Source organism: Prionailurus viverrinus, chromosome D4, assembly GCF_022837055.1.
Source record: "Prionailurus viverrinus isolate Anna chromosome D4, UM_Priviv_1.0, whole genome shotgun sequence".
In the NCBI taxonomy this organism is placed as follows: domain Eukaryota; kingdom Metazoa; phylum Chordata; class Mammalia; order Carnivora; family Felidae; genus Prionailurus; species Prionailurus viverrinus.
The window spans coordinates 90,574,848-90,600,228 of NC_062573.1; the positions used below are offsets into that span (position 1 = coordinate 90,574,848).

At 45.1% G+C, this 25,381-nt stretch overlaps 1 protein-coding gene across 9 annotated transcripts in view; it reads right to left on the reverse strand.

The window, feature by feature from the left end:
• The window catches only part of SETX (senataxin), a 66,801-nt gene that overhangs the window by 13,095 nt on the left and 28,325 nt on the right, over nt 1-25,381 (reverse strand). For all 9 annotated transcript variants that reach the window (XR_007146509.1, XM_047831272.1, XM_047831269.1 and 6 more), the window contains 11 exons: nt 20,239-20,412; nt 17,900-18,132; nt 16,700-16,867; nt 16,061-16,217; nt 11,873-11,974; nt 11,554-11,669; nt 9,988-10,059; nt 7,660-7,809; nt 6,229-6,336; nt 2,997-3,184; nt 707-799 (listed from right to left, as the gene is read on the reverse strand). Coding sequence is in view for 8 of the 9 variants with exons in the window: in XM_047831272.1 (XP_047687228.1) it covers nt 707-799; nt 2,997-3,184; nt 6,229-6,336; nt 7,660-7,809; nt 9,988-10,059; nt 11,554-11,669; nt 11,873-11,974; nt 16,061-16,217; nt 16,700-16,867; nt 17,900-18,132; nt 20,239-20,412 (1,561 nt within the window). In the remaining variant the exon portion in view is untranslated. The remainder of the gene's footprint in view (nt 1-706; nt 800-2,996; nt 3,185-6,228; nt 6,337-7,659; nt 7,810-9,987; nt 10,060-11,553; nt 11,670-11,872; nt 11,975-16,060; nt 16,218-16,699; nt 16,868-17,899; nt 18,133-20,238; nt 20,413-25,381) is intronic.

Genomic DNA, 25,381 nt, shown 5'->3' on the forward strand with positions numbered 1-25,381 from the left:
CATTACTTGTGGCCAACTGTTTCTCTGTCTCTCTTAACTTCTTCGCTGAATGTCCCCTCCACCCTCCTCGGTGGCTTACTGCCTCGTTCTTACTGAGGATGTCACCTTCTCTACGGCGCTCTCGGTGACACAGAGGTGGCATTTCTATTTCTCCTTACTTCTAGATAGGCCCTGTGCTGACAAACGCAGCCTTTAGACTATTACTCTCTTATTTTCTCGTAAGCCCTGACTCCTTTGAAGTTTTTACTGCTTACCAGCCACCAATCCTTTCTGTCACTCACAGACTGCCTGGAACGTGCTCCCTTACTCACAATCCCACACGTGAGGGGTCGTTCACCCTCTGTCTCCCACCTTCATCCAAGGGATCTATACTGCCTCTTGTCTTCGATCACAACAGCCATGCACCGGGGCCATGTCTGTCCTACTCACAGCTGTGACCTTAGCATGTATTTGCTCAAGAGCTTATCGTGGTAGGGATTACGATCCCCATTACAGACTTAAGAAGAACTACAAGGCCGAAACATATAGACAGAGATATTAATAATCTATGATAAAAAGGAGAAGCTAGTAGCCTAGCTCCCTAAGAATGACTGTGCCCTGATCCTAGGCAGAGAGAGGCACAGAAAATGTTTTCAATATAAATATGAATAAAAATAATAGAACAACTCTGGGACCATCACTGGGGATTCAAGGGAGGAAAACATACTCATTATCCCGTCTTTCTGAACCGTCTCCGACATCAAACACGAGGTAAGGTTGAAATGGCCAGTCTGATGAACACCGATTGGTTTCAGTCAGTCTACAAAAAAGCAGCCACCATTCAGAATACAAGTTATAAGAAAAAAATTCTCATTATAATTAGTATTTTTTTGTCAGGGAAGAAGCTGGGGATAAGATATCTTCTCAGAATGTGTTTTAGCAAAAGGTAAAACACAGATTTTATTTCTGTTCTTGGCGAGGGCGAGTGGTCTATGCACTTACAGATAACCACGACTAAACAGCACTCACGAGGCAACGAGCGAAAACAGTAAGCCGCAGAACACAGACGGTCTCCGACTTACGATGGTCCCACTTACAATTTTTCGACTTTGCGGTGGTGCAAAAGCAATACGTTTCAGTGGAAATCGCACTGGGAATTGTAAATTGGAATCCTGTCCCGGGCTAGCCACGTGCTGTATGCTCCTCTCACGAGAGCAGCGAGCCGCAGCTCCCAGGCAGCTCCGCGATCACGAGGGTGACCTCCCCTACACTGACAACTACTCCACTTGTCACTTTCGGTACCGTATTCAGTGCATCACATGGGACATCCAGCACTTTATCACAGAATAGGCTTCGCGTTAAACGACTTTGCCCAGCTGTAGACTAACGTAGGGGTTCTGAGCACATGTCAGCAGGCTGGGCTAAGCTAGGATGCTTGGGAGGGTAGGTTAGGTATATTACATGCGTTTTTGACTTATGTTTATAGGAACATAACTCCGTCATAAGTCAAGGAAAATCTGTACTATGTACAGTATGGTATGATTTTTCCCCCCCCCAAGATTAAAAAAGGCGGGGGGGGGGGGTGCCTGGGTGGCTCAGTCGGTTAAGCGTCCAACTCCTGATTTCAGCTCAGGTCATGGTCTCAGTTTACGAGATCAAGCCCACGTGGGGCTCTGTGCTGAACATGGAGCCTGCTTGGGATGCTCTCTCTCCCTCTGCCCCTGCCCGCCGATGCTCTCGTGAAATAAATAAACTTAAAAAAAAAAAAAAAAAAGTTTTTAAAAAAGAATTCAAGGGGCGCCTGGTTGGCGCAGTCGGTTAGGCGGCCGACTTCAGCCAGGTCACGATCCCACGGTCTGTGAGTTCGAGGCCCGCGTCGGGCTCTGGGCTGATGGCTCAGAGCCTGGAGCCTGTTTCCGATTCTGTGTCTCCCTCTCTCTCTGCCCCTCCCCCGTTCATGCTCTGTCTCGCTCTGTCCCAAAAATAAATAAAAAACGTTGAAAAAAAAATTAAAAAAAAAAAAAAAAAGAATTCAAAAAGTGGGGTGCCCACGTGGCTCTGTCAGTTGCACGTGTGGCTCTTGGTTTTGGCTCAGTCGTGATCTCACGGTTCATGGGATTGAGCCCCATGCTGCGCTCGATGCTCACGGCGCTGAGCCTGCTTGGGATTCCCTCTCTCCCTCTCTCTGTGCCCCTCACCTGCGCTCGCTCTTAAAATAAATATTATAAAATAATTTTATTTAAAAAAAAAAAAATTTTTTTTTCAACGTTTATTTCTTTTTGGGACAGAGAGAGACAGAGCATGAACGGGGGAGGGGCAGAGAGAGAGGGAGACACAGAATCGGAAGCAGGCTCCAGGCTCCGAGCCATCAGCCCAGAGCCCGACGTGGGGCTCGAACTCACGGACCGCGAGATCGTGACCTGGCTGAAGTCGGACGCTTAACCGACTGTGCCACCCAGGCGCCCCTATAAAATAATTTTAAAGTGAAAAAAATTTTTAAAAAGATAGGCATAATACAAAGATTGGAAATAGATACAGCAAGATGCTATGAGTGATTATTTCTGGGTAGCATAAATAAGGGCAATCTTTCCCCCTTCTTTTTTGTTTATATACATTTGCTAAAATCAACATGGCTCTTGTAATTAGAAAAAAAATTACTAAACCTTTGTTTTACACTTTTTATGACAGGACTTAAGAACATACCAAAATACCTATTCTTCTTAAGCAGCTAACCCTACAAATAAAATAAGCCAATAAGGAATAAACGGAGGGCACCTGGGGTGGGCTCAGTCAGTTAAGTGTCTGACTCTTGATTTCAGCTCAAGTCATGATCTCACGGTTTGTGAGTTCAAGCCCCCTGTAGGGCTCTGTGCTGAGTGTGGAGCCTGTGGGGGATATTCTCTCTCTCTCTCTTTCTCTCTCTCTCTCTCCCTCCCTCCCTTCCTCCCTCCCTCCCTCTCTCCTCTCCCCCTACCCCCCCCAAATAAACGTAAAAAAAAAAAAAGGAATGAACTCACCTATTTGTTTTCAAGCTTCTGTTATAAACGTAATTAGAGGGGAAGAGACATATGTCTGGGTGCATCCTGTACTGAACAGTAAGCTGTAAAACAGGCAGCCTGCCGATCACATTGTGCTCTACGCTGTCTTCCAGCAGCTTGCAGAAGCGAGCCATCATTGACTGGTCATAGCCATACTCCTGTGCTTTCTGAAAGGGAGGAACCAATTTCCAAGAATTCATTTATACTTTTCCCACTATCATCAAAACACTGAGTGGTAATATGGAAATGGCAAGGTTTAGGTGGCGTTGAGATGACCAACAAGCAAAAATTCAGAGGAAGAGGTTTCTGACTCCGGCCCTTGAAAAGCCATGTAGCTTGACTATAAAAAAGTTCATTTAGAAAATCTACATACGGCTTATGAAAAAGATGTGGTCTTGTAAGTGGCCACAAACTGAAACTATTTTGATGTAAACAGAGGTCGCCGGAAAGAATCAGTAAGAAAAGAAACAAAGAACTGTAACACAGATTTTAACAATTATTTCTAGGGGACTCTCCCACAAATGGAAACATTGTCATCGTACAAGCCTTTTAAAGACCAATTTCTCCATCCATCTGTCCGTCCGTCCATCCAACATACACGGAGCCACTATAGTTTGGGGTGCTGAGACTGCTAAGGTGACTTAGCTCAAGCATCACAGAACAGATGTTCCCATGGAGAAGACCGACAACTGACAGTAATTACTAAGATGATTTCATAAACCCGTTAGTGGGTTACAACCTGGAAAATCAGTGGGATTTTTCAACGGGATCCAGTGGGATCCACTTTTTAATGTCAACATCACACAGATAAGTACCGTGTCTTAAGTAACCTAGGTGCAAATGTACTCTGCGGGATGCACGAGGACAACGGAGATGGGAGCTTCGCACGCAATGCCTCAGACACGGCACTGAAGACGTGCGTGCAAAGTTCACGAATCAGGAGAGTGGCGGAAAAAAGGTGTTACTTCCTAAATCATAGGTTACTTCTGTATGTGATTTTATTTTTTTTTTTTTAATTTTTTTTTTTTCAACGTTTATTTTTATTTTTGGGACAGAGAGAGACAGAGCATGAACGGGGGAGGGGCAGAGAGAGAGGGAGACACAGAATCCGAAACAGGCTCCAGGCTCTGAGCCATCAGCCCAGAGCCCGACGCGGGGCTCGAACTCCCAGACCGCGAGATCGTGACCTGGCTGAAGTCGGACGCTTAACCGACTGCGCCACCCAGGCGCCCCTTCTGTATGTGATTTTAAATAGGTTTATGTAACTTAGTATTAGTAGACATTCAACAATTTTATCCACATCCCCAGAAGTTGCTCTCTTCACAAGCTGGCCAAAACCTCATTTTGAATCTTCTTTCTGGGGAAAAAGAAAAAGGTACCACTTCCATACCTGCGAAAAAAAACCCAGTCCATCCTACAGAATGACGTGGATTTCTACGCTCTGACGTGGAAGGATAATCCTGATCTCTTTCTGGACTGGAAAAAAGACAATCCGGCACAGAATGCTTCTGGCCCTTTAAGGCAAACCCTACATATATACAACCACACACAAGCCATCTTTTAGGGACTGAGTTACTGACCCCCCGGATGCCAGCTCCATAATGCAAGCAGGGATTTCTGTGTCTTTTCTTCACTGTCTTAACGCCAGCACCTAGAACAGTGCCCGAATCAGGCTGGCACTCAGTAAACGCTGATGGAAAGACACAAATGAGAATAGGCCACAAAATCTGTTAAAATACTCACAACGATTCTCCTTAAATAGAGGTGGACAGAAAGGCAAGTTGAGAAAATTAACTTTGTAACTGTTTTCTAAATTGTTTTCAAGAAGGCTGCATTGTTTCGGCAACAATAACAAAAAGGCCAGATTTTTCTCATTTCTGTCGCTTTTATCAATCACCAAAGGAGGTAATAAAGTTGGGGCCCATCAAGAATTTAATCAGTAACTTTGTGAAATAACGTGTCATTCAAAACAAATGCAGTACAACGGGGGCACCTGGGTGGCTCACCCGGAACCGACTCTTGATTCCAGCTCAGGTCACGATCTCACAGTTCTTGAGTTGGAGCTGCGCATCGGGCTCTGTGCTGACGGTGCAGAGCCTGCTTGGGATCCTCTCACTCTCTCCCTCTTCCCCTCCCTGTCCCGTGCCCTCTCGCGCTTTCGATATAAATAAACTTTAAATGAAAAGAAACACGGTAGAGTTGGCTCTTCCTTACTCCCCCTGAACAAGATCACCAGCAGCTTTTCCCTATGGACACAGGTCTTCACTCAGAGCAGGTGTGATCGCGCAGTGTGCTCAGGTGTGAAAGAGCCGCATTGTCGTTCTGAATGATTCCAAAGTCAAAACACCATGAGGACAACAAAAACCACACGCTTTCATTCCACAAGTGCACACGCACGCTTGGGAAGGATCTGTTCCCTGGGGTTGTTTATGCAGCCAGTACTCTAGGTTTGTACAAATCAGCTATGTATTAGTGAAATACACAAACCTTATTAAATTCAACGCCATGGGCTACACCTATTCAGATTACCCAAAACATTTATTAAATCCCAACTCTGGTGGCCATTTATTTCTAGGAGCCCTCTCTGGTGAGGGAACAGGAGAGACAGGCCACTGCCAAGGCGCTGGTCCTTCCCGCAGGCGGGGTTCAGAGCCCCCTTCCTCTCTTCCTGACGCTGCACTTTCAGAGGACGTGAGAAGCACATTTTTTATCCCCCCGATAGGACACAGAATTCTAAAACTGGAAGTGTACTCTAAAAGTACATTTAAAGTACTCTGTGTAATGTTTTCCTCAAATCTGCATACATTTAAATATAAATCAGGAGGTTGGGAAACTTCTCCTTTTAAAATTTTCCTTGTATTATAGTTTTGGTGTTTATGTACTAAACTGGATCAGATACAGCCCTTAAGATAGCTGCGCGCTGTTTCCCAAAGAAAAAGCCCAATGCACACGGAACACGGGTCTTTCTCGTCTTCTGGTCTTTGACGCTCCCACTGCATGGGTCACGTATGTACGTAAGCACAATTAGGAACAGAGGGACATTTTCACAGACTTTTACCTATTAAAATCCAAACGGTGCTTCTCTCTTCTTAGCCATTCCCTACTTTTCCCTCCAAACAGGAGATGATGATCCAAGAAAGCCCCCCTCCAAACACAAAAACAAAAAGCCCCCCCCCCCCTTTAAAGTATTACGAACGTGAAACAAACGCACCATGGAAATGACCGTGGGAGGGAGCTGTTTTGGGTCTCCGACGAGGATCAGCTTGTTACAACGATGGATGAGCGGGGTAAGAGTCTCCACTTCACAAGACTGCCCAGCCTGGGTAAGAAAGTACAGAATGAAAAGGTATTCTTCATCATCTCTGCTGTTTCTTTATCCCCGTGCGGTTTCTCAAATTCACAAAAGTTCTAACATTCAGAAAAGTATCACACTTTCTCCTTCTGCACTGAATACCAGCCAGGATTTTTGACTGGACGCTTGTGATGAGCACCGACTTTTTTTTTTTTTTTGATTAAAATAAAAGAATACTATAAACGGAGAAAAACAGAGAAGGATTTTTCTATAGTTACAAAGTAAAACCGTAACAACGGACACAAACGCTCTAAACCATCGAGTGAAAGAACCGCCGCACACGCGTCGTGAGGCCGGCACGGCTCAGGTGCCACGACCACCGGGGAGCCAGCGCGAGCCAGAGCCGTGTGACGCCCCAGTTCTGTGCTCTTTGTTCTCGCTGGGCACGTGCCTGAGGGAAGTGCGTGGCGGTGCGTCCCCCTCTCCCTGCCACCCCCCTTCTCCCTTGCTCCTAGCTGGCCTTGTCATCTGCAAGACTCAAGCTTCTCTTCGAGGACACCTTCTTCAAGCGTGTCATCACTTCCCCCGTTTCCATCCTCTCGTTTTGGTGAAGCCGGATCTTGGACCAACCCTCTTGTAGCTCGTTTTCCACGTCTTCGGTCTTCTGGCTCTACTTTCTGGCAAACAGCAGGTGCCCGACAAATGTCTGCTCCGTGAATGAACTACAAGTCACGGGTATGAGTTGAAAACACTGTGGCTCAGAGCTGTCCAAAGTTATATGCCAACTGCCTCGAAAGGGAACCAGAGCTGGGGCGCCTGGGTGGCGCAGTCGGTTAAGCGTCCGACTTCAGCCAGGTCACGATCTCGCGGTCCGTGAGTTCGAGCCCCGCGTCGGGCTCTGGGCTGATGGCTCAGAGCCTGGAGCCTGTTTCCGATTCTGTGTCTCCCTCTCTCTCTGCCCCTCCCCCATTCATGCTCTGTCTCTCTCTGTCCCAAAAATAAATAAACGTTGGAAAAAAAAAAAAAAAATTAAAAAAAAAAAAAAAAAAAAAAAAAGAAAGGGAACCAGAGCTATTCCGAGCAGAGAGGAGACACTCCTCGGGCAGGGACCAGTCAGGCATCCTTAAGACTATCATCCCAATTCCGGAAAAGCCAGTTCGGCTGTGGGGGGCCGTCAGCAGCACATTTCAACATAAGAGACCGCGCACACACGCGACGGCAGGTAAAAACCAGATGCTCCGAGACCGTCTCCTCCGGGTCCTCGAAGCAGCGCGGCTCCCCGCCCGCCCCGGCTTGGCCCGCACAGCGCCAGCATAAGCCATACGGCCGTTCGGCCGACTGCCCACTGACCTCATCGACGATGACACAACTGAAGGGGACACCCCCTTGCCCACGAAAAGCAGACTCGAGCAGTAAACCGCCACTCGTGCTCAGTGTGCAGCAGATGACGTGGGACTCTAAGATGATGATGCTCTGTGTTTTTTGTGGGCGTCCTTGAACCTAAGACAACAGACACAGGTGAATCAGTATTCAGCCGTCTATAAACCCTTGATGACAGTAGGCCTACTTTTACTGTAAAACATCCACCATTTATCATGTGACAACAACATTCGGCGAGTCCTGAGGGGGAACTACAGATCTAGAAAACAGCAAGAACGTTCCAGATCATCGGAAACCACCAGAGAGAGAACGCTGTGCTGTGCAGTGAGTCTAAGCTCAGAACATGATATAAGCACATTAGGAAAAATTTATTCAGGCTTGATTTGGTCAAAGCAAACTACAATTCTTACAGCAGATGTATGTGGGCAGGTATCAGAATGCGCAGAGATAGTTGTGAAGCAATTATCTGAGTTAAACTGGGGTCACAACTCAGCTAGAAGATACATTTTTCTGCTGGTCGTTAAGCACATATAGTGTCGTTCTGCCTTTCACAAAGGCTTGTACCCACAGTGATGCCCATGAAAATGAGGAGCACTCTGCTTCCACGGTCGCACAGAGACCGGGGCGGAGCCGGACTGTGAGTGACACCTCACACGTACCATTTAGCATTCAAGCTAATAAGCCAGGGTTCTTATCATTGATTCGCTGAGCCTGGTGCTGCTCCTATAAAGTGGCTCATCTCTGGACACATGACTTGCTCAGCCACGGACTTGGACTCCCAAGGCGTGCGTGTGTGTGTGTGTGTGTGTGTGTGTGTGTGTGTGTGTGTGTGAGCTTCAGGGGGTGGCAGCTGTGGCCCGCGGGGCACACGTGAAGGCACTGTCACCTTCACACACCTCTCCTCTCGGCCTCCCATGGAGGAACACAGCCAAGTGAAATTAATTCCATGGCCCACAGAACCAAGTGGGGAGCAGCAAACCCCACAATACGTGCAAATACAGACTTCATCCGTAGATTCAGGAGGACTAACTTGGGGCTCGGTTTACAATTTTAATAAAAAGCTTTCCACGGCATTTTGTGCCGAAGTGAACAAACAGCTAATGGAAATATGCACTAAGTGCAACTGTATTTGTTTAGCAATGGAGGGAAGGGTAACAATACATTCAAGGGAAAAATCTCAGCTTAAAAACATGAGTAACGTTACCAGTTGCCATGACCTGCTCTCCCCGACCCCCACCGGTTTATTAGGGCTGAAATCTGAGGACGAGGATACAGATCTGGCTCATCCCTTGCTCTGAGAAATCTAAATATTGTTGATTTTAAAAAGATTTTATTTTTGGGGTGCCTGGGTGGCGCAGTCGGTTAAGCGTCCGACTTCAGCCAGGTCACGATCTCGTGGTCCGGGAGTTCGAGCCCCGCGTCGGGCTCTGGGCTGATGGCTCAGAGCCTGGAGCCTGTTTCCGATTCTGTGTCTCCCTCTCTCTCTGCCCCTTCCCCGTTCATGCTCTGTCTCGCTCTGTCCCAAAAATAAATAAAAAACGTTGAAAAAAAAAAATTAAAAAAAAAAAAAGATTTTATTTTTAAGTCATCTCTACACCCAGTGTGGGGCTCAAACTCATGACCTCGAGATCAAGAGTCACACGCTCCACTGGCGGAGACAGCCAGGCGCCCCCTGATATCTTTATATCCAAAAGAATACTGGGGAAAAAGTTACACGCTACAGAGGATTCTTATGATCAAAAACAAATACGGCGAGTGTAGCTTTCAGCCAAGAGCTGCCAAACACGTGCTTGTACTTTCTTAGCTAAACCCCCAGCCGCCATCACTCTACTTGAAGCCGGACAGAAGGTGTCTCTTCCTCTTCTTTTTTTTAGCATCCCTGGGTGGGCACAAATTTTCTTTAGTAAGGAAAACACCCTCGCGTCTACTTTGACTATTCATCTGATGATAATTACCATAAGCGACTTTGCAGTGGGGGGAAGGAGAAGAGCACCTAATGAGTTTTTTTTAATACCTACCCAGACCTAGAAAAGGAGAAGACAATTTATCATCACCTTTCTTAGATCTCAGGTGACAATAAGAAATTCAGGCAAAAAAAAGAAAAAAAAAAAGAAAAAAAAAAGCAAATGTACGTAATTGCACCATTTTCTGTACTTTCATATTCAAAAAAAGTTTTCATAATAAGCAAAGTTTTAAATGTAACCGAGAGAAGTCCATCAGTTGTGTGAAATAATTCATCATAAAAACAGAGAAAGAAAGAAGGAAAAACCTGGAAAATCCTATAGGTGAACCACTTACCTCTTTAATTTTAGAAGCTAGTTCCTGCCTCTCTTTTGAAACTTTTGCAATTTTTTCATCTAATTCTTGCCTCTGGAAAAAATGAGAATGCAATCTTTAAGATTAACCTGAGCATTCTAAAATACTTTCCGGTTGGCTGCCTTACCTTGCAGACGACACTGCCCATTCACCCCACCTGCTCTCCCTTTACCAGCAGAGTCCTGACCCCCGTGCTGCGCTGAGCCGGCCCTCGGGACCGGGGCCTCACGGCCGCTCCGTCCCACCCAACAGCCTGCAGAGACCTTCCCCTGATACGAGTCCTCACACGCAGGCCCCGGGGAGGAGAGGAGCAGCCAGAGCGACGGCAGGCGGCAGCTCTGACAGGACGTCCGGCCACCCTCGTGACCAGCGCCCGCGCGGCTTCTCCCCGCTCTTCTGGTCTGAGCGGAACGATCCGGCCCTAGCCCAGGACCCCCGAAGCACCCCACCCACGGACCCTAACAGAGGCACGTGCCCAGGTCCTGCCTGTCTGCACTCCGCCTTGACCTCTTGTGTGGCCCCTCAAGGCCACGACGTGTACTTCCTCCGGGACCTGTGCGTAGTCAATGTCTCTGCTTCAATTTCTCTGTGGTATGGCCCCCGGGGCTCCACGCAGTGTTAATCTGACAAATCCTTAACGATGCGCAAGATTCTGTTCTGTCTGGTGTGTCCCCTGTGTGCTGTCTCTGTCTGCTGGGCAGTGGAACTCCTGGGGCTCTTTCCTCCCCTCATCTCTGGGTGGTTCGCATCCCAGTCATCCCTCTGGCTACAGTGATGGGCACAGAACACAGGCCTGGTGAACCACGGCCCCCATTCCCTTAAAAACAGAGAGGAGATCTGCTTGCACATCCAGGGACCAACCGGACGCCTTCCGTGGCATTGATGCATGGACAGCGGGAGACCGGCCCCCTCTCTTCCTATGGGTTTTCTAAGCCGGGGCGGTGGTGCCCAGAGATGCTGGCACTTACCTTCCCCGAGAGAAGAAAGGTCTGACACACAGAAAACCAAATCGAGGGGAAGGTGGAGAAATGCCATCACCTGAGCCCCTGGACCCAGCCTCGCTGAACTTACTCCCAGAGTTCCTAGGCATGTTGAGTCAGTGAATTCCCCTTTTTGTCTAATTTGGATTTCTTTAACTTGCAACTGAAAGATACCTAATCCATTCACTACAGCTTTAATATATGGCAGGCGACGGCAAACTACAGCCTGTGGGCCAAATTCAACTCACCATCTGTTTTTGTAAATAAAGTTTTATTGGAATATAGTCACATCCATTTGTTTGTGAATTCTCTATCACTGCTTTTGGGCTACAACAGCAGAGTTGAGTAGCTGACACAGAGACCATATGGCCTGCAAAGTCTAAATTATGTATGACCTTTACTTTCCAGAAGAAGTTCATTAATCCCTGATATAAGGCATACCGCTTTTGTATACATCTTCATACACAGATTCAGCTATTCCGCGATAAACAAATGATATCACATACTCCATGCTAACTTACGTACCTATCAGCTATTAGAAAACATCAATCAAGAAACGTTGAGATACCTGTGTTTCCTTTCCACCTCGGCATAAAGCACGCTGGCGGGAAAGTTCATCTAGCTGATGATCCAGAAATTCCTTTCTTCTATGCATCTCCTGAACATGGGAAGGTAAGTCTTTTTCTAAAAAAAAAAAAAAAAAAAAAAAAAAGAATAAGCTAATTCTGACAAATATATACACATATGCGTACACAAGGAGGAAAGAAACTAGTTCTCGAAGCTACTCTATTTCAAATGTCTCCAAATTACGTTTAATGCCCAAGATATTACCTATCATATAAAAGGAAATAGAAGTAACATTAGTATGTGCCTCAATTAGTACTTACTCATTCTGTGGTTAACTTGGCTGTCCAAACTAAATCTTAGGACCTCATTATTAATAGACTTTTCTGGACCCAGACGTACTAAATTTATATCTCCACAGTTTCCTGTTGATAAAAAAATCGTACTTAGAGAATAATAACAACACTGCCAGTCTCTGTTCATACTATCTCATAATATCTATTTCTAGGCAAGCATACCAACAATCAGAGAAGGGAGCTAAGATTAATCATCAATCAACTAGACGCCTGAAAGTACACTACAGGATTCATACACATTAGATACGCTTCACAACCACTCTCAAAGCGAGTACTTGCCATTGCTACATTTCTACCCAATAAAAGCTTCGGAGGCTGCATAAGCAGTACGTTACAAACTGAGATTCAATTATACCAGCATTTCTCAAGCTGTGTTCCGTCCATTCCACAGTAAAATACATTTGGGGAAAGGTGAGTTAAAATAAGATTTCTTAACCTCAGGATATTTCAGATGGACAAAGACTTTCAGATGTTAACACATATTTGAACTTCCAAGACAGAACCATATTTTACTATCAGATCCTTGTCGGTCGGCAGAATACTCAGAACGATGTTTCTGAATCTCTCCTCCACATCACAACATCACACTGCTAACTCCAGAATCTAAGGGATACAAAGATGCTGGAAATTCTGTGGAGTAGGTAATTCCAAAAGCTGTAAGCATCATTTAAACGGCTTGTTATTAACCACACTTTCATTTTAGGTTACCGCAGTTTATATATTATTATTTCATCTAAACATCACCCGCTCCATCATTGGGCTAAATTATAGCGATCACGCAGAGTTTATTAGCACTTATCTGAATGTGACACATCACGTACTTATTTGTTTATTGTTAATCTCCTGCCTGTGAACGAGGTTTTGTTTTGGTCACTGGCTCCAACAGTGGCCAGCAGGTTAAGTACAGGAAGTATAGGTTGAATGAATGAAGGACTTAGTAAACACTTATCTACGACATATTTTTGTTCCCAGTTCAGCTCATTCTTCTAAACGTGAAGCCCTCTTCTCTGGCTAACATTTGCTTGAAGGTTTCAAAACTGCCAATTTTCTTGTTTCCATGAGAAAGGTGGATGGAATTACCTGGAAACTCACCCATGATAAACATCTAGAAATGCTCCATAAACTAAAACTCTAACAGACGTCCTTTAAACTGCAGGGTGAGCTCATAGAGATGGGAGAAAAATTCCTAGAGGCCAGAAACAAAGAGAAAGCTCAAAACCAGAGCTACAAGACCCCAAGCTGCTGTGGCTTCCCTGAGGGACAGGATACGCTGGGGCTGGCACCGTCTGGGTGCTCAGAATTTTTTACTTTACGTTCAATAAAATACAGAGATTTATGGGGCGCCTGGGTGGCTCAGTCGGTTTAGGCATCCGACTTCAGCTCAGGTCATTGTCTCACAGTCCGTGGGTTCAAGCCCCGCGTTGGGCTCTGTGCTGACGGCTCAGAGCCTGAAGCCTGCTTCGGATTCTGTGTCTTCCCCTCCCTGCCCCTCCCTCCCTTCTCTGCCCCTCCCCCGCTCATGCTCTGTCTCTCGGTCTCAAAAATAAACATTAAAAATAAATAGAGATTTCAAAATCTTTAAATTTGTTTTAGTTTTTTTTTTTTTTGAGACAGAGAGAGAGCATGAGCAGAGGAGGGGCAGAGAGAGAGGGAGACACAGAATCTGAAGCGGGCTCCAGGCTCTGGGCTGTCAGCACAGAGTCCGACGTGGGGCTCGAACTCACGGACTGTGAGATCATGACCTGAGCTGACCGACATGGGGCTCGAACTCACGGACTGTGAGATCATGACCTGAGCTGAAGTCGGACGCCCAACCAACTGAGCCACCCAGGTGCCCCTAAAAATCTTTAGTTCTACCGAGAGTTTGCCAAATGTCTACGTTGGCAAAACTACCATTCCAGTGAAGGTACAGAAATTTTATCACGGAGGCCTGAATTTTAAAGCCCGCTAGAAAGGAAAAGGGCCTGGAAGAGATGGGAGGAAGAAGTGAATGGGCTTAGCTGGGAAAAACTAAATTCTTTCCCAGGACTTTCCAACCATAGGCCCGCCCATGTCACATGTGGACTCAGAGACTAAATACATAAAACAGGGAATGACAAAGGTGACCCAATCAAAATACAGTGGCGATTTTTTAAATTTGACTACAATGAGCAACTTTTTGCCAATATATTTTAAAATACCTAAGAGGAAGTATAAATTTTTCATGGATATTAGCCACTTTCTGAGGAAGTGGCTAACATGAATTAGCCAAATTCAGTAAAATTACAGAAACCCTGGGGTGCCTGGGTGGCTCAGTCGGTTAAGCGTCCGACTTTGGCTCAGGTCATGCATAGTCTCAGGGATCGTGAGTTCGAGCCCCACATCGGGCTCCGCACTGACAGCTCAGAGCCTGGAGCCTGTTTTGGATTCTGTGTCTCCCTCTCTCTCTGCCCCTCCTCACTCACACTCTGGTTTCTCTCCCAAAAATAAACAAACATTAAAAATATACATATATATAGAAACCCTAAATAGACATGTAACAGTTAAGGACGTTTAGACAACATATTGAAACTTACCCTTCTGTCAAAAAAAAAAAAAAAAAAAAAAAAAAGACAATAAACAAACACTATAAACAATCAATCTTCAAGGAATAATCTCTTTCGTATATAAAACATTCCAAAGAATAAACACAAAAATTCTCCCCAATTCCATTTTTAAGGTCAGTGTAACTAAAACCAAAGATATGACAAAGAAAAATCGCAGGCCAGCCTCATTTAGGAGTACTAATTTTAAAATCCTAAATAAAACATTAGCAATCTAGCAACATGTTAAAAAATAATAATACGTGACCAAGTTGGCCTTACTCTAGGAACCCAAGACATTTTAACGTTAGATAAACACTGCAATTTGCCACAACAACACACTAAAGAAAAGTTTCATCATCATTTCAACAGACGCAACTAGAAAAATGCATGCAATGAACCCCAAAAGCCCTTCACAAGAAAAACTAACGAAAAAGGAAACTGCTTTAACCCGATAAAGGGTGAAGACTAAAACCCAGAAACCGACACCATACTGAACGGCAAAGGTGTCCCAGGCCTTTCTTTCAGGAGGCTCGGGGCGGCTGGCAGGAGTAACAGGAGCGGAACATGAAGGCAATGGGAAAGAACACGGTTCTCTCCTGTGGCCAGAAGACGTTTTCTAAGGAAGCTCAAACTGCACCCTGGCTGCTGGCTGGCCTCGCCGGGCCCCGGCCCTGCTGCCCTGTCCACACAGGCCCGAGTGCCGCCCTCACGTGGCTGGTCAGGGAAGGGACAGGCGAGTTAAAACCACACCACTGCATGTGCGTGGGAGCTGCTCCTGGGCGTGTCAACTGCTACAACCACTTTCGGGAAGAATCTGGTACTATCTACAAAACTGAAGATGCACAAGTCCTTCGACCCAACGTATTCACTGCACGGTGTTCCTACGCTTAGAGCAGCGCTTTTATAAACCCTTGACCTTGACCGATCCTATGAAGTATGCTTGATCTCGAGACCCAGTACAACCCACGCACCTGCCCAACGAAACAGGTTTCACGAACCAGTACTTCCCCTCGCTGCTAGATCACACTGGAAATAGGACAGTAAACAAATCCCCAAACCGCACCTTGGCGGAGCTAACTTCGGTCTAGCTCTACTGCATGGCAATGTTCTCTCGCCTCTGGTCATTTTTATGGATAGTAACTTCAGGAGCTCCCCACAGGCCCCCAACCCTTTCCCACGGCTAACTCGTGATTGCTCTGCAGGTTTCATCTCAGACGGCACGTCCCCCAGAAGTCTTCCCTAACCGGCTCCCCACCCCGAGACTAAACCAAGGGCCGCTCTAAGATGTTTGCCAAGTATCCACATTTTACCGCTTACAGAACATACGGCTTTGTTTCTAACTGTCCACTGATCCACTTCCTCGTTACTGTCTCTTGGAAGGCCTCCCTGTTGAAACCTCAGCACTGAGCACAGTGCCTTGGCACAGAGTAAGTAAGTGCTCAACAAAATGTGCTCACTGAATCAATGAGCATGTACGGGCCACAGCCCCAAGCAGAAGTTATTACCAGAAGTGGCTCGCATTCAAAACGGCCCACACTGAACAATGAAAACAAAACCAAAAACAAATGAAACGCCCACAGAAGGATCATACCCAAAGGATTCTTCTTGTCTTTACACTTCTCTTTAAATTCGAGGATGATTTTTTTCATAAGTTCATCAACAGCCGCGTTGGAAGGCGCACACACAAGGACACGGTTTTGTTTGATTTTGGCATTGGAGTTTTCATCTGAACGCCCCTTCCTCTGGTTCTACAATTGGACACACACACGCCGAAAAGACAGACAACAAGAAATACTAATGAGCTTGGGCACAGAATTTTCCAGTTTTTCTCTACTTCCACGCATATTCCAAAGTTCTCCTCATAAGCAGTTAAAAATACATAACAGCACCTACATCTTACACTGACGTTAGTATTGCCTCTAAACGTAACATTTTATCATAGCTTCTCTGAGCCTCTCCTCACTATCCGCTTATGTTACTGTGTATTCAATCCAACCCAAGCGTAGCCCAGGAATGCATTCCACACAGTTTCTCTGCATTAGACGTGACCCACAATAAAGCCAGAAGGCCACCGTCCCAGCCCTTCAGATTAGTGTCACACAGGACAGGTCGCTGAAAAGACCCACAAAAGTGCAGGGAAAAGACCCCTGGCAGTTATTTGCACGTGTCAGTTAATTCAAGGGCAATGACGCGCTCGGCTAACAGCACTGGCGGCCCTCACGTACTCTACCTCTGTCAGCAGGCGGTACAGGAGGCCAACGATAGTTTTTGATTTTCCTGTTCCGGGTGGTCCATGAATCAAACAGATCTTGGCAACTGATGGGGAGTGTTTGACCATAGCGTATGCAGTTTCTATCGCTTTCTTTTGGTCTTCGTTGAAATCTTTCAAGTAGGCGATCTATGCAAAAGACAGGAGTGGGAATGAGTTGCTCTTCCTGGAGTGGCACGGGAGAGGAAGACAAACCTCCACTGGAATGTCTTCCAACCTTTATCAGACAGAAGCTTCGGTTATGACCGGCCAAGACCCCAAAGTCACCTTTAATCTAAAGAACCACTTTCACTACCATAAAGGAAGTTACTCAGCAGTGTCAACAGGCTTCAGCCCATCTACAAATACTGCAACAGTATTTTTATTCGTGATTCTTACAAAGATGATCGCAATAAACTGTTCTACACTTTCCTTCTATTTATTCTTTGGTCCTTCCCATTTTAGTTCATTCTTTCCTTAGTAAAAAAACATTCCCAGACTTTCCTAACCCAAGCGGTACAGTGAAAGAGCATGGATTTTGGGTCAGATCTAAGTCTCAAAGCCAGTTTCGCTCACAGGCTAGGTCTCCAAAGCTCTAAGCTCCCTGAGCCTCCACCTGGGCCATCCGTGACATCCGGGGTCCCCTGGAGGGCGATCAGGGAATGCACACTGCACAGGAAGGCCCCAGCACACAGCAGCGGCCCTAACACCACCACTTTTCCCTGGCCTTTGTCCGCGTTGATTTCCTGGAACCAACATACAGCTCTCACGGGGAGAAAATCCGCGTTGATGCCAAGTGGCAACTCCATCCGTGTACCTGCAACAACACCCGCCAACTCCCCATCATTCACGTGCCAAATCAGCTCTATTAATCTGCTCCTACTTCTCAACTGCAATCAGCTGACGAGCATTGAAGTAGGATGCTCCTGTAACGTTTGAATGCTGGTCTTTGGACACAGCTTCGTTTCTTTATTGTACTACGCCTTTTTCCTCGAGGTGAGCTGAGTAACACAGCACATACTTTGCCGTATTAAAGACAATTAAGCACGAAACAATGTCACTGTGCATGCACAGCGGGACGTCTTTGTCACAACAACAGGAATATACAGCAGATAAAAACGCGAAGCTCTGACACTGACATGCAATTCTCTGACTCTCTGTTCTTATTAAACCATCACTCACGATTCTCTCAGACGTCGTAGTCAGTAAATCTTTCGTACAGAAGTCCATGGGGTTTGGGTTCAGAACAGCTCTGGCTAGTTGGTTCCGTCCACTCAACAAAGACATGGCTTTCAACTTCCTTTGTGTAGTTACCAGAGAACTGATTACAGTGCATTTCACGAGTTCATTTAAACTGAGTGGCAAATTATCTTGAGTCTGGATGGAAAGGGAACACTCAGATTTCCCATTACGCACTATTATCAAGAAGGAGAAAAAGCAGTTTCAGTTGTCAGTGAATAATGCCGGGCAGCTACAAAGAATGGTGTATTCAGAATGATGTATTTTATAACCTATGTTTTTTGTACGATAGAGTATTCAGGTTATTCATTCACAAGTTTACCGACAGCCTCCTGAGACTCAGGCAGTGTTCCTGTCCTCAAGAGGCTTATTTTCTAGAAGAGGGACACAGATAACCAAACAAACATGTCAGGCAGTGACAAGCACTATGAAGGAAGCAGAGAAAGGGGATGAACAAGTGACTGACGGGGGATGTCAGGGAGGGGACACTGTAGACAGGAGAGTCGGGAGGGTCTTCCTGATAAGACGGTATCTGAGCAGCAACTTGAAAGAAAGGAGCACGCCGCGCAGCTGGGCGCACTCAGACGGTTCCGCCAGTTCCCCCTATCTGGGGAGAGGGAGCCAGTGGCAAAGAATCAGCAGCTGTGAGGCCCAAGAAGCAGAGCTACGCCTGGAGTATCTCAGGCACGGGGAGAAGCCTAGCGCCGCTGGAAGGAGAAGCAGGGAGACGCGTGCCGCCAGAGTCACAGAGTAAAACGGGGCTCCGTTTTACACGGCTCCGCAGATCACAACACTGGCTCTGAACCCTGTTCCGAGTCAGGCGCAAAGCCACAGGGCAGTTCTGTGCTGGCAAGCGAGGTGCTCAAACTTACACCTTAGAAGCATCGCTCTTACTGCAGGATGACGAATACACTGCCACGGGAAAAGCACAGAAGCAAAAAGGTCGCTCCGGTGGCCGCTGCGGTCATCTAGGTTAAAGCTAGCGGTCGTGTGGACCAGGATGCAGCAGCCAGAGGTGGGGCGTGGATTTTAAATACTTGCAAAGGGAGAGTCAACAGGATTTGCTGACGGAGTGTGCATGGAGGGTGTGAGAGAAAGAAAGGATCCAGGATGACTGAGGTTTCGGGCCTGAGCAACTAAAAAAAAAAAAAGGCATCCCACTTACTGAGATGGAAAAACAGAGGAGTAGAGGTCAGGCAGAAAATGGAGCGTTTCTTTGGATCTTTTTGTCTAACAGCTCTGCACACAGAGAGGTCACATAGTTGGGACGCCCGAGGAGTCTGGAGGGAGACGATCTTAGAAATATAAATTTGGCTAATGTCACTACTGTGAGAGTCAAAAGCACAGATTAAGCCACGTCCCCCTCCCGCCGCTCCCCTAAATGCATCTACAGGAAGGACTGAGCCGGACCACAGTGAGGACATAAATGCGGCATGCCCAGCACAGGTGCAGCAGAACGCTGAACTCTGAGGAGTTCTTAAGATTTGATGGAAGAAGGTGAATGAAGGAATAATGAAATCGTGTTCTCTTCACATAACTGAGACTAACAAAGCGGCAATGTTAAAAAGGCCGCTTGCCAGGCGATCTAGAACGTGGACGACCCTGCAGTCAAACAAACGCAGGTTTCTGTTCTGGGCCTACCATTTAATACTGAGAATGACCTTAGAGAAGTTACAGGACATCCTGAGCCCTGATGTCCTGACAGGTGGGAAGACAGAGTTCTGCTTTGCAAGGCCTTGGGGAAGACGCTGAACGTGTGCAGGAAGGACAAGGCACGGGGTCCAGCACGCAGTAGGTCCTTGCTAGATCAACCTGACATTACTCCTGTTCTGCTCCTCCCACGAGAAAAGTCCCTATGACACAAGGGATGCGAGCGACGGAAACAGCAAACTCTTCAAGTCGCCTTGCAACGACTTACATGTTTGGTCTTCTCATTGACAATTAGCCACAAAACCAAGGCTGGAATGTGATTTAAGATATAGAAGACAGATGGTCTGCACATTGTTTAATAATAATCGCAATGACAGATGAAGGAATGTACCAGAAAGAGAGGACGTTACAAAAGAAAGCTTTTAAATCACAAGTCTAGAGCAGTTAAGTGCCGGGCCTTTCCCAGATGAATCTAGAAAAACTAAAAAAAACCTCCGAATGACAAATAATCAAGCTAGCAAATGCATGTCTGGTATATGCGTAACAAACGTGGCCAGTAGAGTACGTCTCAGAGGGAAATTAAAACATGAACTTCTGACAGATTTCTCTTTACTGTCTCATTATTTACTTACTGACTGAAGTGCGGCGAAATTTATGAACATAACCGCAGTGATATTCGTGGAGATCCGGCATGCGATTTCTCTCTGTGTTCTTCTTCTCTCCATTTTGTTTTTCAAGAACCAAAAACACCAAATCATTTTCCTTTGGATGCAGCTGTTTAGTTAGTTCACATTCCTCAAGAAGAACTATCAAAGAAGAAGAAGTCGGCATTTACTCTAACAGAATTATTTTACATAAGATTAACTAAAAGGGTGTTAAACCCTTGTACTAAGTTCTAGCAAGTTACAGCACCAGTAAACTGTAACATACTTTAAAATAATAGGTCTAAGCCAGTCAACGTGTTCAAATAGTCATTATACAGGGTTATGTTTCTTAACAATGGCTAAAAAGCCAAAATAAATAAAATTGTAATATTCCAAAGCAGTTAATAGCTTTCCTTTCCTTGTAGTTTTCGTTTTTAACCAAGAAATTTTCTCTTTTGTTCCTCGTTTTCAAAATCCTGGGAGAAACTCTAAAAAACAGATCCAAGGATATGTAAGAGTTTTGAGCCTACTGCTGGCATTTCAAACAAGGGGGAAAGGACAGCTGTAAACTATCTGGGGCTGGGAAAACAGAGCAAGCACTAGAATAAAGAAGTTCAGTAGCAACCGCCAGATCCAGCAATAATATACTGAACTAAAATACGAGGCACTGGGATCCGGTAGGCTGAACCACTGAAGCAAAACAAGATTTTAATATGTGTGAGATAAGAAACACCTGTTTGAAAGCATCAGAGACCAAATATGACAGTGAAGAGTTACTGTGCTGAGAGATCCAGAAGAATCTGGAAACCCACTGGAGTCAGCCCTGTATTTCCCCTAGAAACATCTGAACTATTCTTGGAGTGGCAGCCAACGGGCCAGGCCGTACCTGGGACGGCCTTGGTGGACTTAAAAGACAAGAACTGGCGTCCAGGGCCTGCACAGAATAGAGACCCTGAGAGACTAAGGACCACACCCAAGGATGAAGCAGAACCAAACCCGTCTTGACCTGGGCTGCGGCTTCCAAACACCTGGATGCTTCAGAAAAGCACAATCCCTTAAAACTGGATTAAGATGATCCCGTAACGTAGGTGCCCCCAGAAGCCTGGTAGAGGCAAAAGGAAACCCTCTCTGGAAGAAGGCAGTATCATCCCAGGCCTCCAATTATTTTTATAAATAACTTTCCCGACATAATGACACACACCAGAGATAAGCAAAGCACAAGGAAAGAAGAAATATACAAACTGGTAGAATCAATAAGCAAAAAAGGACTGTCCCGGGGGCTACAGATTAAATTTCACGCAGTTTAGAACACAAGCAAGGGGGGGCGCCTGGGTGGCGCAGTCGGTTAAGCATCCGACTTCAGCCAGGTCACGATCTCGCGGTCCGTGAGTTCGAGCCCCGCGTCGGGCTCTGGGCTGATGGCTCGGAGCCTGGAGCCTGTTTCCGATTCTGTGTCTCCCTCTCTCTCTGCCCCTCCCCCGTTCATGCTCTGTCTCTCTCTCTGTTCCAAAAATAAACAAACGTTGAAAAAAAAAATTTTTAAAAAGAACACAAGCAAGGGGTGCCTGGGTGTCGCAGGTGGTTAAGCATCCACTCTAGATTTCGGCTCAGGTCATGCTCTCACGGTCCCTTGAGTCTGAGCACCGCGCAGGGCTCTGTGCTGACGGCACAGAGCCTGCTTGGGTTTCTGTCTCCCTCTCTCTCTGCACCTTCCCCGCTTGCACTCTCTCTCAAAGTGAATAAATAAAGTTAAAAAAAAAAACACAATTAAAAATACACAACAACAAGAGCATACAAAGTGGCATGGGGATACATTAGAGTCTTGTAAAGGTTTTGCCTTATCAATGGAGACGCTTAAAATATCTATTAAAACTGTAGACTCTGATAAATCAAAGGTACATGTTGTAGGTTTTACCTAACTATTCTAAAACAGCAAAAGAAGTATAAATTGATGTATACTTTCCAAAGTAACAGGAAGAAAAAAAAAAATGTTAAAATGGGAAAAAAGTAAAAGTATTTAACCAAAACAAAAGGTAATAAACTTAATATATAATTAGGTCCATTTACTTCTATTTCATTTCATGGTGTGTGTTTTTTAATTCACCTCTGATTTAATGGTTCAAAGTCTCCAATGTGTGTCAAAAGTATCATCTCCTTCTATCAGTTTTTTCTTTAAATATATTTTCAGATATATATGTGTTGTGAACTGTCGTATCTTCGGTTGAACAAAACTCATCATGAAAGATTCCCTTTTCGTATAATGCTTTTTTTGTCTTACAGTCTATTTAGTCTGATATTAACAGAGCTAAACAAGTCTTCTTTTAGTTGAATTTGCAGGAGTATCCTTCTCCAATCTTTTTTTCAACCTTTTCTTCTGTTTACCTGTGTTACTTGTTCATACATACAGTGCGTTATCATGTCGTATTATATTATTCTTTTCTTTGAGAGAGAGAGCACGTGTGTGCGCACGCGCCAGCAGGGGAGGAGCAGAGGGAGAGGGAGTGAGGGAATCTTCAGCAGGCTCTCCACACCCAGCGCAGAGCCCGATGATGCAGAGCTTGATCTCAACGACCATGGGATCGTGACCTGAGCTGAAACCAAGAGTCAGACAGACGCTCAACCGACTGAGCCAGCCAAATGCTCCTCATGTTATATTAGCGCCAAAATACTATTTTCTTGTACAAGATGCTAAGGCTAACTCAGGCAACTGCAAGTTCAGAGACGGGATAAAAGAACAGAGATGATACTGGTCCTATCAGATAGCAGGCCAACTCTCAAAGACTTGTAGGGTCCTATCTAAAGGGCTTGAATTACAATGGTTAGAAACACAAGTATACTTAAATTCATGTATTTATGGAATTTTTTAAAAAGCACAATGGTCAACACCAGTGCTTGTAGTGAATTAACTCATTATTTTGAAAACTGATCAAGAGTCAAGAACTTTTCTACCTTTCTTTATGAAGTATACCACAGAGTAACCGAATAATAGAGAGAAATTTGTCTTTACATAACTATTCCAGGGGAGCCTGGGTGGCTCAGCTGTGCTGACAGCTCGGAGCCCGGAGCCTGCTTCGGATTCTGTGTCTCCCTCTCTCTCTGCCCCTCTCCTGCTTGCGCTCTGTCTCTCTCCCTCTCTCAAAAAATAAACATTAAAAAAAAAAAAAATTAAAAAAGAACTATTCCAGCTAATAAATGAAGAAATGATCAAATAAAAACAACAGCATTCTGTACCTTTAATAAATTCATCTAGGCAATACGCATCAACAGCTGTAAATATTACGGAAAGAAATCAGAGATTCATGCACCTCCTGAAAAAGGAACATGCCACCACCTATGAAACAGTTTTGCCAAAAATAATAAATCAAACTCGAATCCGACTGTGCCTGTAGATACAACTATCGACTTACAGGGAATACAAATGGCAAACATGCTTAACCAACACCACAATCGACAAGACAGTAACAGACAGTAATTCTAAAGGATCAACAACGCAACTTCTTCAACAAATAAATTACAAAGTGGAACAAAAAGGAGAAAATTATAGTTAATACATTTCAACTGGTGTCCAAGTGTGGCCCCAGTTTGGATCTTATTTCAAGCTGGCTGAAGGAATAACATTGTTATGTGAGGAAACTGGAAATTTGAACACTGACTAGCTACCCGATATTAAAGAATTACTGTTACTATTTTAAGCAATAAAATGTTACTTTATTATAAATTTTTAGGTCTGTATCTTTTAGAGGTATTCCCTGAATTTAATTACAAATGACCCCTCCCTGCAAAAAAATCAAAGCAAAGACAAATCCGCAAAATCTCTCCATAAACTATAAAAACATTACTGAAAATAAGCCAAATAATTTATACGGGAACACAAAAGGACGAGAACAGCTAAAGCACTCCTAAGGCAAAACAAGGTAGAAGGACCTGTTCACCGGGCATTATGGGATCATTACAGGGGCACCTGGGGGGCTCAGTCAGTTAAGCCTCTGACTCTTGATTTCCGCTCAGGTCACGATTTCACAGTTGCCGATATCGAGCCCCGTGTCAGGCTCGGCGCTCACAGCACAGAGCCTGCCTGGGATCTCTGTCTCCCCATCTCTCTGCCCCTCCCCTGCTTGCACAGGTTCTCTCAAAATAAATAAAGTTAAAAAAAAATTATTATAAAGCTGGACTGAGTAATCAGACAATGTGATATAGGCAACAGGGTAGGAAGATGATCCGATGAAGAAGCAATGAATCCAGAAAAAAACCCATGAGTTAAACGGACACTAGATTTATGGCTAATACGGCGCTGCAGGGCATGAAGAGGGTGGTCCTTTCAAATAAGTAACACTGGGATAACCACATCTCCGTTTGGAAAAACAAACAAACAATATATGGCCCTTATGTTCTCATTCATGCATGAAAATAAATTCCAGGTTGATAAAACAACGAGCCATCTAGAAAAGGGGTTGCAAACTTTTTCTTTCCAAGCCACACCTAAGTGTCTGTTGCATATTCACCATCTTCGATTCAAAGACTTTTAAAATGCAAAAGTTACTCCAGAGCAGTACAAAAACAGGATATGGGGTAGATCTGCAAGCTGCAATCTGGTGACACCTGTTCTAGATGTTAAGATAACATGTTTATGCCCTATAGCAGGGAAAGGTTTCTTAAATGAGGCACAGAACACTAACTTAAAAAAAAAAAAAAAAGATGCATTTACTACGTTAAAAATAAATTCTAGGGGCGCCTGAGTGGCTTGTTTTGAAGAGCATGTGGCTCTTGATCTTGGAGTCGTGAGTTCAAGCCCCACGGTGGGTGTAAAGATTACATACATCCAGACGTACATAAAGGAAACTCTCGAGAAGAATAAACTACGACTTTCAAAGACATCTGTGGAGTCCAAACACAAGCCAAACTGAGAGAATGGCATGGATCCAAATTACGTAATGAACTCCTACAAATCAATAAGAAAAAGAGAACAGAAAATTAACAGGAAACTTGAATAGGCACTTCCCAAAACAGATGATTGAAGCAGCTGCTAAATATATAAAAAGGTGCTCAACCTCTCACTGGTAACAAGGAGAGGGCAAAATAAAACCACACAAGGCCGTCAATCGAAACGGGGCACGATGGCTAAAAGTAAACG